General features: G+C 39.7%; 1 protein-coding gene across 4 annotated transcripts in view; it reads right to left on the bottom strand.

Moving 5' to 3' along the window:
* CAST (calpastatin) overlaps positions 1-15,171 on the bottom strand; it is a 129,437-nt gene that overhangs the window by 90,033 nt on the left and 24,233 nt on the right. For all 4 annotated transcript variants that reach the window (XM_079917665.1, XM_079917667.1, XM_079917663.1 and 1 more), the window contains exon 3: positions 6,945-7,016. Coding sequence is in view for 3 of the 4 variants with exons in the window: in XM_079917667.1 (XP_079773793.1) it covers positions 6,945-7,016 (72 nt within the window). In the remaining variant the exon portion in view is untranslated. The remainder of the gene's footprint in view (positions 1-6,944; positions 7,017-15,171) is intronic.

Raw genomic sequence — 15,171 nt, 5'->3', positions numbered from 1 at the left:
TCCTCCAGCTCTGTTTTTCTTTCTCAAAATTCCTTTGGCTATTCGGGGTCTTGTGTGTTTCCATACAAATTGTGAAATTTTTTGTTCTAGTTCTGTGAAAAATGACAGTGGTAGTTTGATAGGGATTGCATTGAATCTGTAAATTGCTTTGGGTAGTAGAGTCATTTTCACAATGTTGATTCTTCCAATCCAAGAACATGGTATATCTCGCCATCTATTAGTATCATCTTCAATTTCTTTCATCAGTGTCTTATAATTTTCTGCATACAGGTCTTTTGTCTCCTTAGGTAGGTTTAGTCTTACATATTTCATACATTTTGTTGCAATAGTAAATGGGAGTGTTTTCTTGATTTCACTTTCAGATTTTTCATCTTTAGTGTATAGGAATGCCAGAGATTTCTGTGCATTAATTTTGTATCCTGCTACTTTACCAAATTCATTGATTAGCTCTACTAGTTTTCTGGTAGCATCTTTAGGATTCTCTATGTATAGTATCATGTCATCTGCAAACAGTGACAGCTTTACTTCTTCTTTTCTGATTTGGATTCCTTTTATTTCCTTTTCTTCTCTGATTGCTGTGGCTAAAACTTGCAAAACTATGTTGAATAAGAGTGGTGAGAGTGGGCAACCTTGTCTTGTTCCTGATCTTAGTGGAAATGCTTTCAGTTTTTCACCATTGAGGACGATGTTGGCTGTGGGTTTGTCATATATGGCCTTTATTATGTTGAGGAAAGTTCCCTCTATGCCTACTTTCTGGAGGGTTTTTATCATAAATGGGTGCTGAATTTTGTCAAAAGCTTTCTGTGCATCTATTGAGATGATCATATGGTTTTTCTCCTTCAATTTGTTAATATGGTTTATCACATCGATTGATTTGCGTATATTGAAGAAATCTTGCATTCCTGGGATAAACCCCACTTGATCATGGTGTATGATCCTTTTAATGTGCTGTTGGATTCTGTTTGCTTTTTTTTTTTTTTTTTTTTTTTTTTTTGCGGTACGCGGGCCTCTCACTGTTGTGGCCTCTCCCGTTGCGGAGCACAGGCTCTGGACGCGCAGGCTCAGCAGCCACGGCTCACGGGCCCAGCCGCTCCACGGCATGTGGGATCTTCCCGGACCGGGGCACGAACACATGTCCTCTGCATCGGCAGGCAGACTCTCAACCACTGCGCCACCAGGGAAGCCCTGTTTCCTAGTATTTTGTTGAGGATTTTTGCATCTATGTTCATCAGTGATATTGGCCTGTAGTTTTCTTTCTTTGTGACATCCTTGTCTGGTTTTGGTATCAGGGTGATGGTGGCCTCGGAGAATGAATTTGGGAGTGTTCCTCCCTCTGCTATATTTTGGAAGAGTTTGAGAAGGATAGGTGTTAGCTCTTCTCTAAATGTTTGATGGAAGTCACCTGTGAAGCCATCTGGTCCTGGGCTTTTGTTTGTTGGAAGATTTTTTTTTTTTTTTTTTTTTTTTTTGCGGTACATGGGCCTCTCACTGCTGTGGCCTCTCCCGTTGCGGAGCACAGGCTCCGGATGCGCAGGCTCAGCGGCCATGGCTCACAGGCCTAGCCGCTCCGCGGCATATGGGATTTTCCCAGACCGGGGCACGAACCCGTGTCCCCTGCATCGGCAGGTGGACTATCAACCACTGCGCCACCAGGGAAGCCCTGTTGGAAGATTTTTAATCACTGCTTCAATTACAGTGCTTGTGATTGGTCTGTTCATATTTTGTATTTCTTCCTGATTCAGTCTTGGCAGGTTGTGCATTTCTAAGAATTTGTCCATTTCTTCCAGGTTGTCCATTTTATTGGCATAGAGTTGCTTGTAGTAATCTCTCATGATCTTTTTTATTTCTACAGTGTCAGTTGTTACTTCTCCTTTTTCATTTCTAATTCTATTGATTTGGGTCTTCTCCCTTTTTTTCTTGATGAGTCTGGCTAATGGTTTATCAATTTTGTTTATCTTCTCAAAGAACCAGCTTTTAGTTTTATTGAGCTTTGCTATCGTTTCCTTCATTTCTTTTTCATTTATTTCTGATCTGATCTTTACGATTTCTTTCCTTCTGCTAACTTTGGAGTTTTTTTGTTCTTCTTTCTCTAATTGCTTTAGGTGCAAAGTTAGGTTGTTTATTCAAGATGTTTCCTGTTTCTTAAGGTAGGATTTTATTGCTATAAACTTCCCTCTTAGAACTGCTTTTGCTGCATCCCATAGGTTTTGGGTCATCATGTCTCCATTGTCATTTGTTTCTAGGTATTTTTTATTTCCTCTTTGATTTCTTCAGCGATCACTTCATTATTAAATACTGTATTGTTTAGCCTCCATGTGTTTGTATTTTTTACAGATCTTTTCCTGTAATTGATATCTAGTCTCATAGCGTTGTGGTCAGAAAAGATACTTGATACAATTTCAATTTTCTTAAATTTACCAAGGCTTGATTTGTGACCCAAGATATGATCTATCCTGGAGAATGTTCCATGAGCACTTGAGAAAAATGTGTATTCTGTTGTTTTTGGATGGAATGTCCTATAAATATCAATTAAGTCCATCTTGTTTAATGTATCATTTAAAGCTTGTGTTCCCCTATTTATTTTCATTTTGGATGATCTGTGCATTGGTGAAAGTGGGGTGTTAAAGTCCCCTACTATGAATGTGTTACTGTCGATTTCCCCTTTTATGGCTGTTAGTATTTGCCTTATGTATTGAGGTGCTCCTATGTTGGGTGCATAAATATTTACAATTGTTCTCTCTTCTTATTAGATCGATCCGTTGATCATTATGTAGTGTCCTTCTTTGTCTCTTCTAATAGTCTTTATTTTAAAGTCTATTTTGTCTGACATGAGAATTGTTACTCCAGTTTTCTTTTGGTTTCCATTTGCATGGAATATCTTTTTCCATCCCCTCACTTTCAGTCTTTATGTGTCTCTAGGTCTGAAGTGGGTCTCTTGTAGACAGCATATATATGGGTCTTGTTTTTGTATCCATTCAGCCAATCTGTGTCTTTTGGTGGGAGCATTTAGTCCATTTCCATTTAAGGTAATTATCGATATGTATGTTCCTATTCCCATTTTCTTAATTCTTTTGGGTTTGTTATTGTAGGTCTTTTCCTTCTCTTATGTTTCTTGCCTAGAGAAGATCCTTTAGCATTTGTTGTAAAGCTGGTTTGGTGGTGCTGAACTCTCTCAGCTTTTGCTTGTCTATAAAGGGTTTAATTTCTCTATCAAATCTGAATGAGATCCTTGCTGGGTAGAGTAATCTTGCTTGTAGGTTTTTCTCCTTCATCACTTTAAATATGTCCTGCCAGTCCCTTCTGGCTTGCAGAGTTTCTGCTGAAAGATCAGCTGTTAACCTCATGGGGATTCCCTTGTGTGTTATTTGTTGTTTTTCCCTTGCTGCTTTTAATATGTTTTCTTTGTATTTAATTTTTGACAGTTTGATTAATATGTGTCTTGGCATGTTTCTCCTTGGATTTATCCTGTATGGGACTCTCTGTGCTTCCTGGACTTGATTAACTATTTCCTTTCCCATATTAGGGAAGTTTTCAACTATAATCTCTTCAAATCTTTTCTCAGTCCCTTTCTTCTTCTCTTCTTCTTCTGGAACCCCTATAATTCAAATGTTGGTGCATGTAATGTCTTCCTAGAGGTCTCTGAGACTGTCCTCAGTTCTTTTCATTCTTTTTTCTTTATTCTGTTCTGCAGTAGTTATTTCCACTACTTTATCTTCCAGGTCATTTATCTGTTCTTCTGTCTCAGTTATTCTGCTATTGATCCCTTCTAGAGTATTTTAAATTTCATTTATTGTGTTGTTCATTGTTGCTTGTTTCCTCTTTAGTTCTCCTAGGTCCTTGTTAAATGTTTCTTGCATTTTCTCTATTCTATTTCCAAGATTTTGTATCATCTTTACTATCATTATTCTGAATTCTTTTTCAGGCAGACTGCCTATTTCCTCTTTATTTGTTAGGTCTGGTGGGTTTTTACCTTCCTCCTTCACGTGCTGTGTTTTTCTGTCTTCTCATTTTGCTTATCTTACTGTGTTTGGGGTCTCCTTTTGGCAGGCTGCAGGTTCGTAGTTCCCGTTGTTTTTGGTGTCTGTCCCCAGTGGCTAAGGTTGGTTCAGTGGGTTGTGTAGGCTTCCTGGTGGAGGGGACCAGTACCTGTGTTCTGGTGGATGAGGCTGGATCTTGTCTTTCTGGTGGGCAGGTCCACAACTGGTGGTGTGTTTTGGGGTGTCTGTGGACTTATTATGATTTTAGGCAGCCTCTCTGCTATTGGGTGGGGTTGTGTTGCTGTCTTGCTAGTTGTTTGGCATAGGGTGTCCAGCACTGTAGCTTGCTGGTCATTGAGTGAAGCTGGGTGTGGGTGTTGAGATGGAGATCTCTGGGAGATTTTCGCCGTTTCATATTACGTGGAACTGGGAGGTCTCCTGTGGACCAGTGTCCTGAAGTTGGCTCTCCCACCTCAGAGGCACAGCACTGACTCCTGGCTGTAGCACCAAGAGCCTTTCATCCACACGGCTTGTAAATGTTCTGTCCAAGATTCTGGAATCTGCATTTCTTCATCAAGTTCTGGTTCCTGCTAGTGTTGGAGGGTCTCCTGCAGAGGTAGGGGTGGCTATCTCTCACCGTGAGGACAAAGACACTGGCAACAGAAGTCCTGGGAAGTACTCCTTTGCGTGAGCCCTCCGAGAGTCCTCCATTAGCCCCACCCAAGAACCCGGGTCAAGAGTCTAATTTCTATAGCCTCATTAGTCCTCATTATTAATTTATCAAAAATTTAATTTTAATCACTAAACATCTTATAATAATTATTTTGAGTTATTCAATAGAGATATCTATGCCACTTAAGTGCTCTGGATCCTCCAAGCCCAGGACTGCATGGCAGAAATGGTATTATTTGTGCACATAATTACTGATTTTGTAAGAAGTCTCATAAAACAGTTCTGCAATACATGGTAACTAACCATTCTGTCATTAAATACTGAATCCTTAATACAGACTATGATTTTCTTAATAATTGTAAAATTGTCACTTTAACTTTCGAGTTGAATGTGTCCAGAATCAAGAAAACCAGGCCTAATTCTCACTGCCAATTGTATTTACTATTTTGTCATGTCATGTGTTGGGAGAATATTATTTGCCTGTGTGTGTTATGATAATTAATTGTGTAATAAAATGCTTCAAGAGATCACAAATGCTATTACCCCCAGCTTTTCTGAATGATGCATGGGAATGATCATTTTTAGGTGATGATGATACCAAGCCCTTTCAATCTAGCATCAAAAGACAAAATAAGAAAAACAAGAAAGCATATGTATTTTTTTCTTCTAATACTCTATAAGAGTTAAAGATATAGAAAGGAAGGAATGAAGAATTAAATCCTGGAAAAACTAATATTCAGGAAACTGGTGAAGGAAATTGAGTCAGGAAACCACAGTGAAAACGAATAATCAAGAGAAGAATGGAGATAGGAGAAGGCAGTGTCAGAAGCCAAGGAGAGATAGGAGAAGGCAGTGTCAGAAGCCAAGGAAAGAATTACAAGTTTGCCAGTAAACTAAAACAATAACTATGTGGCTAAATGTGTCCACCTCCCAGTTACACTCCCTCCCACAGCTTCCTGAGACGTAGCAGGGTTTGGGGAGGATGGCCAAATTCTTTGTAAGCATTCCATCTTGAAATGATTGGATGATACTCCTGTGTGGAAAAATGATGGGAAAGGGACTGCTTCTTACCACGAAATTCAAGGGAAAAACAAAAACAAAAACTAAGCACGATTTTCCACAAGGTACCGACCCTCTAGGAGTTTAGGTAATGATAATTCTAGAAACCATTTACAAATGATTCACTAAACCTCATGAGGTTGGGGTTTTGCTAATGAGACTTCTCATTTTAAATTATTAAGCATAAGTTAAATACAGGTCCTAATACTGTAAAAGATAGGAAGTATCCAGAAAATCTTTTTTAGTTGGAGACCTCCAAACAATAGAAGATGAGGACTACCGAGGGCAACCGCAGCAGAGATACATTTGCCCAGCCTCTTCTCATTTCTCAGTTGAGTTTTACTTTGGGTACATTTTAGGGGCTAGGAGAGCAGCTGAGACTCCAGAAGGCACTAAAATACGAACTCTTCACCAAGCAAGTAACATCCATGAGAAAGTCCACAGCCCTCCATAGGAGAGCTACCAGTTTTAAAGGAAAAATGCTTATTTACAATAGTTGTATAGGCAATCCTGAAATAGGTTAAGGTTTTTGATAATCTTGGACACACTGGAAGATCACAAGCTGAAATGGGAGGAACAAAACTATTTTATATATTGAAAACTACTAGCTAAAATGGTAGTTACATCTTATCTTGCAAGATGAAATTTCAGTGATTTTTATAAGTTGCGAAGCTTTGTAGTGTCATATTACCAAAGAAGGCTCAATCAGAGTTTATAAGGTCCAGGACCTTGTGTGAATTGGAAACCTGGCTTTGAACCCTACCTCCATCTTACTGGCTTTGTGATCTTGTCGAGGTTACTTAACCTCTCTGAGCCCAGGTTTTCTCAGGTATAAAGGAATAATAATTATAAGGTTGTGACGGGATTACCTAAGATAATTATATAGCACACTTAGCAAAGAGCCTGGTGTGGTTAATACTCATGAAGAAAATCTGGTGTGTGCAAAAGTCAAATATTATTTATAGATATTTGTGGTAATAATGCATATTTTTGGACACATTATTATATGCCAGGAAGAATAATAACATAAATAGCTTTGCGAAGTTTTAAATCATTCAAATCATTAGTAAGAAATTACATGCCTCCTGCCTCACACTACCCCCACCAGAACAGAATTGGTACTTTGTTTAAAAACTTTCAGTGATATATGGACACTGTTTACCTTCCCTACAAGTCCCACCCACTAATGGTACACCTGTAGAGTAGGGGTCTTTTCTTGCTCAGGAAATGACTGACCTTGGTGACCGGAGCTGTTCCACCAGCCTGAGTTCTGGAGGGTTGACTGCTCCCAAGCTTTGTCGCTTTTTTCTGAAAATAGGAAATATTAGTTTCTATAGGAGGAGACATCTTCACAACGTAGTCAAGTGTACATTTTCCTATCAATACAAATATCTTTTCAGGCAAAATTCAGACTAATATACTAAGTACGCAAAAAAAGAACATGTTTTTATTTTTTCATGTCTTCACCAGAAGACTATATAAATATTAAAAACAAAGAGTATTGTACATTGAATAGTCCCCAGTTGTTCAATATTCAGTGGTTTGGAGCACTACAGAAATCCTCACATGGGAGTTGTCATTTTCCACCACAGTGCACTCCCAGAACATCATCGCTCACCGTGAGAAAGTACGTGCTTTCTCTCTTACCCTGAGTGCTACGGAGAGCAGATGTTAGTACAGCCTCCACAGAGGGTGACTTAGCAGCAAGTATCAAAGATGGCAATACATCTAAAAACTTATCTTAGGGAAATAATATGACAAGAGCAAAAGCCTTTTTTCTTCAAATATATTCATCACAGTATTCTAACATCAAAAAGCTAAAAACAATATAGGTAATAATGAATGTTTATTGAGTTCTTACCATGTGTCTTACCATGTGTTTAATTATTCTACTAGAATAATAAAATTATAGGTAATAATAGAATAATAATGCTCTAATAATAGAGTATAGTACAGCACTATTGTCAGTGCTCTGTTTAAGTACCATGTGTTACAACTTATTTCATCTTCAAATTACCCAAAATAAAGCTGTTATGCCAATTTTATGGGTAAGGAGATGGAGGAATGGGATGAGTACACAACTTGGCCATGGTCACAGCTAGTCAAAAGTAGCATGTCTGTTTCAGTCCCTATTCTCTTACCTACCTACACTGCCTCCCACATAAGGGGTTATGTTATGAACAGTTACAGGATGAAATATCATATGGTTATTTAATGATCAGGTTTAGAAGAAGATTCCATTAAATGCAAGTATATTATTAATATTTCACATAAAGAAATGTCATATTATAAAATAACATGAATGATATGGTCTCAAGTTCATACGGGGTTATCTTCTGATAGTGGGGTTAAGAGTGCTTCATTGTGCTTTTTTTGTAATTTCTTATATAACTATAACTACTTAACTGTTGAAAGGACAATAAACGAGGGGGGGGGAAGGTAAAATACACAGTTGCTTTCTCAACAAGGACTTGATATCTTCTATCTTTTACTTATGAATATCTATATTTCAAAGAAGCAAGCGTATAAAGTTTTATAATGTAAAATGGTGACAGTATGATCCAACATCTATAAAATGTGAAGAATGTACTGTAAGAATTGAATACAGGAGGGATGATCATGCTAATTAGGTGATATATAACACAGTGAAGAGTTGTATGTCCACATACATACAACTTCTGAAAATTTTTGAAAAATATATAATTGAGAACAATTTGGTTGAATTCTTTAACATTTAGAAGATATTTAGCAAAATTTATGTTGCTTAACTTTGTGAAAAATGCCTGCCACGGAAGCTTGAGCTGAAGCCTTCTTTTCCTTCAGGGCAAATACTACCTTAGCAAGAAGAAAAGACAGAACTTAGCTTGCTGTCCTCAGAGTACAATCTTTATGTGTCCACTGGTTGACCATTCTCAGAGCACTTCAGGAAGATCCCCGAAACAACAGTGTGGACACATTTTAATAAGATGGGTATCTGAGGGCCTTGAGAGGCCTTTGCAGAAGCCAGGTATTACCTGTAGACCAAATAGTCTATCCTAAGCATTCATGCACTACCATCAACCAAAGGAAGAAAAAATCCTAGATAAATGGGATAGAAATAAAGGAGGCTGCTAAAAAGTTAGTAATTTAAGTGTGATATGGGAGATGGTAAAAGGAGGGGATGGCCTAAGTTTTATCCATATCACAAGTCTCTTTTCAAAATACAAGGTGTCTTAACAAATAGCTTCTGATAACCATAATGTATACATGGATTCAGTGTAAGGGGTTGGATATAAGAAATGAAGACAAGAATACAGCATGGGGTTATTCATTTTAATCTCATTCTCCAATTCAACCTCCTCATTTTCCAGTGAGGAGACTGAAGCCCAGAAAGGTCAGGTCAGTGTACACTGTTCCATAGCTGTCCCACACTCTAGCTATTAGCCTGTGGTCTCAGCTATAATCAAGGAAGGTCCCATTTAAATCCCGCACTAACTACAGCTCCAATTCTCACAATCAAAATGCACATACCAGACTCTGATTTATCTGTAGAAGAATTCCACTACAACACATTAGCTAAGATTTGCCCGTGAGAATTAAAAAACTTGCTCTTCGGCTGAGTTATGATACTATTAAGTTAAAAATAACTATTTTAACTTAATACACATGCTGATTGTTTATATAAACTCAGCACACATGCTGATTTTAATTTTAACTGTATATAAACTTAAGATTTACTCTGAAAAATAATTTATTAATAAATTCAATATTTTTAAACTCAACTGAGGATATCTCAGATTTCCTGTGGGTATGACCTATTGAAGTTTGCCTTGCCCTCTGAGCTGCCTGAATTACTTAGTCTACAAAGGACCAATTTAGTTTAGCTGAAACAAGAGTAGAATTTGTAAAAATGATCCTCTATTATCTAATATTTATAAAGGGCTTAATAATGTCAGGCACTTAAAACACAACACAAAAGCTTAGAAATGCACATACATACCAGAGCACAGACCCCTTATTCTCAGATTAGTAACCATACAGACTGTTTTGGCTGATATATGACGTGGTTCTCTCTTCAATTGTGTTTGACTTCATGCATCCCTCTACTTATTGGACAGACACTTATTGAACCCTGGCCAGGAGCCTGGTCCTATTCTAGGCAGTGGGGATATAATGACCAATTAAACAAACAAACAAAAAAAGGTCTTACTCTCGTAGTGCTTACATTCCAGTAGGAGGACTCAGACTCTAAATAAGTCAACAAAAGCCAAGATGATTTCAGAGAGTGATGAGTGCTATAAAGTCAATAAAACAGGGTCATGTAACAGAGAGTGGCTGGCTGAGGGTTCCTTCAGACAAGATAGACAAAGAAAGACATTTGACTGAGACCTGACTATAAATAAACCAATCATGTAAATATTGCATGGGGGAAGGGAGGCATTCTAGATGGTAGAGTAGCACATGCAAAGGCCCTGAGGTAGGATGGGATGGGTTTGGCAAGTTGGAGGAACAGAAATAAAATATGTTCCTGCAGCTGAAGCAAGATGGGCACAGGCATACATGGTATGAGATGATACAGGATGCTGGATCAAGATATTTGGTCTGAAGTGAGGTGGGTTCATTATGGCCCCGCAGTCGGGTGTGTTTGGGCTCATCAGTTTCTTCCAGGCCTTGGCTTGCTTCCTGACCTTCTCTGAGTACCATCTAGTCCTTGTGAGTCCTCCTTTGCCTGCATGTGAAAAGTTCTCAAAGTCCTTTGGCTTCACATCACCTTGTACTTAGTTTTGCAGTGTCTTCCTCACCCTCACTCCCGCTCACCCTCACCATCAGCATCGGTCCTTAGAAATCCCACTCTGGCCTGGACACATTTCTCACCCAGCTAGGTCTGCATATTCACAACTGTGATAGGGCTGGATCTACCCTCAGATAGAACAGAATTCATTTACTCAAAGTAAGTGAAAACTCAAAACAAGCTCACTCAAACATGATTCTGCATTTGTCCTAACACACAGGTATGCTGTGGTCTCTAAAAGATTAAGATGTTAAATGAGAACACCAATCCTAGGATAATTCAAATTTTGAGTTAAACTATTTTTCTTCATTTCCATAAACCCATAGACTAAAGGTTACTGAGCAGATTTTCCCTTGCCATTCAATCACATTCCCTCTATTATTTATGAGCGCTTCTTTGTTTAACTTAAGTTTTATAGAAAGGAAATGGTCAGCAACAGCTTGCCCTCATTCCTCTATATCAGGTCGCAGTCCTGGCTGAGTCATTCATTCCTTGCAGGACAGCCTGTCACAGGGCCTCAGTCCTGATGATTGACAGGGGCAGAAGTGTAATCGTCCACACCAGATTTACCTCTACTGGACTCTAACCCCAGGACATCAAGTCCCGTCCATTTACAGAGAACTTGTGTGATTTCTCCTGCTTGGGTGCAGACTCCTGAGTATACACAGGTCCTGTTCCCATGGACTATGAATCCACACCTTCTACTGCAAGCAGCCTCCCCCTTCTCAAAAGAGGTTGAGTCTGCCAGCCACAAGACTGGTAAAACAGGCACCTCTGCTTGCACAGACAAGATCGATAAAGAACACACAGACTAGATCCATCCTATATGCTGCTGTAGGAAGACATGAATAGAATTAATGGCGTGCCTTTCTTGTATGTTTGTTGTGGTTCATAATAAAAGGTTTTATTGAATGAATCAGAACTCAAGTCTTAAAAACTGTTTTCAAGTAACAGTGAAATTCCAAGAGCCAGGCAAAGCTGTGTCATTATCTCCTAAAATCTCAGGAAAGGCCCCTCAAGTGAGGCTTCATGTCATCCTAAGACCTAGTGAATCTGTAAAGAAAAGTGCCGAATTCTCTAGAACAATGGTCCTACTTTTTGACACATGTGGCAGGAATCCTGGCTGTACCCAATGCCAGCTGTGAGACCTCAGGCAAGTTTATGAGCATTTCTAAACACGAATTTTCTCACGTGAAAAATGAGAATAACCCTACTTGTACCTCAGAGAGAGACTGAGAGGATTAAATGAGATGAGGTATGGCCTGAATTCTGTGGCCCACATGTTGGAAAACCCCACTCTGAAGAGAGAGGCCCAAGGCCTTGAACAGGTAGCAATGGGACAGACTCATCTCTCCAGGGCAACCCCAGTGCATCGAATTTCAACTCATGAGGGGTCTTAGTGGCTGTTGAGAATTTTCTATGAGCTTTTGTTATTTATATAATAGAAAAAGAATTGTTTCTTCATTGGATAGAAAGTGATTTTTCTTTAGGACTAGCCATGATTCTATTAATGGATGCAGTTACTTGGAAACAGTTTGATCCTTTTGAGGTTTGCTTTTAAGCGCTGCTAGGTTGGACAAGAGCAGCCTTCAGATAGAAGTAATTTGTTTTCAATACAGCAATGATACCCTTCTGAGTACTCTACCCAGTGATTCCGACTGGTGAGAACATGTCCTGTTCCTGGCCTTGTGTGAGGTCTGGAGATTACATGAAAGTATAAATGCAATGCATCGAAGCCCACAGTCAGAGATACTATGATTACTCAATAAATGCTAGCTACGGGAAACCCGGGACCACTTCCAGGGTTGACGCTGAAAGGCCTACCTAATGAGTTAGGCCGACCAGAGCCAGATCAGCAGGTCCTGATATTCGTGCATCAGCTGTCAAAGATGACGGCCCCTCTGGACCTTGCTCTGATAGGTCCCATAGGTGTCGTCACTGTCACACGGTGTGTGAGTGTGGGCGTGTGTGTGGGGGGGTGTGATTTGGGGTCAACAAGATCTGCAGGAATAGACGTGACCTCAATATGTTTCCTGAGAGTGGCAAGGATCCTGCTGAGGTACTACAGGGTGTCAGGACAGGATATGGAACAGGTGATTTCAACAGCCTTGGTGGCACATATATTAGTAAAATATCTGGAGAACACTAAAACTCATTAGTAAATGAACAAAGAAGTAAGTCGGTGACTCGGCTTATAAATGAGAAAAATTTAACTCAACTTCATAGTAAAAGAAGGTACTTCAGTCTGTAAGCTGGGCCACAGCCTCCTTTCAAATACAGCTTTGTTTCCTTTTTACATTAATGATGTTCTTATGTAAGAAAATTTGGATTAAAAAGTAAGGAGTGTTTCTGCCTTAAATAACTAAAGAAAACCCTCGACAGCTATATGCAACAGTGGTTTTCAGAGGCTGGACACCAGGCAGCAAGGACACTATTCCCTGCGAGGGAAACAAACCAGGGGCGCCCTGTGATCGCCACAGCTTACTGCCTGCAGAGTTTCCAGCTGCCGGATCATGCAACGGCTGTCTGTCTCTCTGGGTTGAGGAGATGGAGCTGGGAGTTTGAGGGTCAAGGGCACTCGAGGGGCTCAAAGGGAGGGCGCCAGAGAGGAGAGCTACAAAAGTGAGCTCCAGAAATCTGCATGTGCATGCCTGTGAGGAGATCCTAAGTCTGGGGAAAGACCACCCATAAGGAGCAGAGGCATAATCACAGGGGCTCCCAGGGACCAGGAATAGGACATGTTTCCAGCAGTCAGAATCACTGAGTAGAGAATGCAGAAGAAAAAGTAGGACTGGAATTTCCCTGGTGGTCCAGTGGTTAACACTCCACGCTTCCACTGCAGGGGGCACAGGTTCAATTGAATAAGAAGAAAAAAAAAAACAAGAAAACGTAGGCCTCCTCTAAAGGTTGCTCTGTTCTAGCCAAACAAAGATTAAAAGCAAACCCCAAAGGATCAAAGTGTTTCTAGGTAACTTAACTGTGTCCCAGAACAAAGCTCAGGAAAACTTAAAGCAACAATAATAAAAAACACTCAATGCAATATAAAATTCATATCTGTTTATCATCTAATCAAAAATTACAAGGCATGCATAGAAGCAGAAAACTACAACTTTGTTTTCCAAACACAGGAAAATATAATGTTCAAAAAGCATAGTATACGCGGGCCTCTCACTGTTGCGGCCTCTCCCGTTGTGGAGCACAGGCTCCGGACGCGCAGGCTCGGCGGCCATGGCTCACGGGCCCAGCCGCTCCGCGGCATGTGGGATCTTTCCGGACCGGGGCATGAACCTGCATCCCCTGCATCGGCAGGCGGACTCTCAACCACCGCGCCACCAGGGAAGCCCCAAAAAGCATAGTATCTTGATTGCAGGGCTGACTACGTGAATCTACACATGTAACAAAATGGCATAGAACTATATATACGTGTACCAATGGCAGTTTCCTAGTTTTGCTATTGTACTATAGTTGCAGGAGATGTAACCAATGGGGAAGCTGGGTGAAGGATACACGGCACCAGCCATACTATCTTTGCAACTTTCTGGTAATCTATAATTATTTCAAAAGAAAAAGTTTTTTAAAAGTATGTTCAGGAGAGACATAGCAAATATTTTTTTAAAAACCACCCAAATCAAATTTCTAAAGATAAAAATGTCTGAGATAAAAAATACACTGGGAGGCCGGCGGGGAGGGAGGGGAAAAAAAAAATACACTGGGATTAAGAACTGATGAGACGTTGCAGAAGAAAAGATTAGTGAATTTGGAGATCTAGCAATGGAAACTATCCAAAATGAAACAGAGAGTGAAGGGCTAGAGGACAGGGAACAGAGCATCAGTGAGCTGTGGGGCAACTCCAAGCAGCCCATACATATACAACCGCAACCTCCAAAGAAGAGAGAGATGAGGAGACAAAACAAAATATTTGAAGAAATAATGGTCAAAACATTTCCAAATTTGATCAAAACTATAAACTCACCAATCCAAGAAGCTCAACAAATACCTTTTAAGAGTGAGGAGCTGGGTACAAAGAAAGGGTCAAGTTGGGTTTTAGATTCCCATCCCCCAAAGATTCCAGTGATAATGAAGTCAACCTGTGGGTGAGAGTTCTTCTGCCCCAGCTAAGACACAGTGCCCTTCCCTGCCATGAAGGTGTCAAAGAGTTCCTGAAGGTTCCAATCCAGCGATTCTCTTCTCCACCCCGAAGTGTGAGAAAGGGAGCTGGTCCACATTTCCACCAAAGTAATAGCCTTCAAGAGAAAGCAGGCTAGGGATTCTCCAGTTTGAGATAATCCGTTACATAACAGATTAGATGTTATATTTGACAGAATTTGTGAGCACACAAATACACAAGAATGTTTGCATTAAATGAACATCGAAACCCTCAAGGGTTCAACTTGGTAGCTAACACATTCAAATAATTGCTCAAGCCATTTTTAAAATCCTGTTTGTTGAATGGTCTTCAGAAGCTTCAACATTATTTTTAGCTGACAGTTTTTTTCTTTCTTAGCATTTTCTAATCAGTGCATTTTTAGATCAGTGGTGTCCTAGGCTTGATGAAATGTAGTATTTTTCAGGATAAGAATTCTCATTAAAATATATGTTTTGACACATTTGTTGACAAATCAGTTCCATTAGTTAATAGTCACCCCCTAGAATGAAAAGAAATATTGTGTTTCCACATGAAAACACATGCTT

Source organism: Stenella coeruleoalba (genome assembly GCF_951394435.1).
Source record: "Stenella coeruleoalba genome assembly, chromosome: 3".
Lineage (NCBI taxonomy): Eukaryota > Metazoa > Chordata > Mammalia > Artiodactyla > Delphinidae > Stenella > Stenella coeruleoalba.
This window is presented reverse-complemented; position numbering and strand designations above follow the sequence as displayed.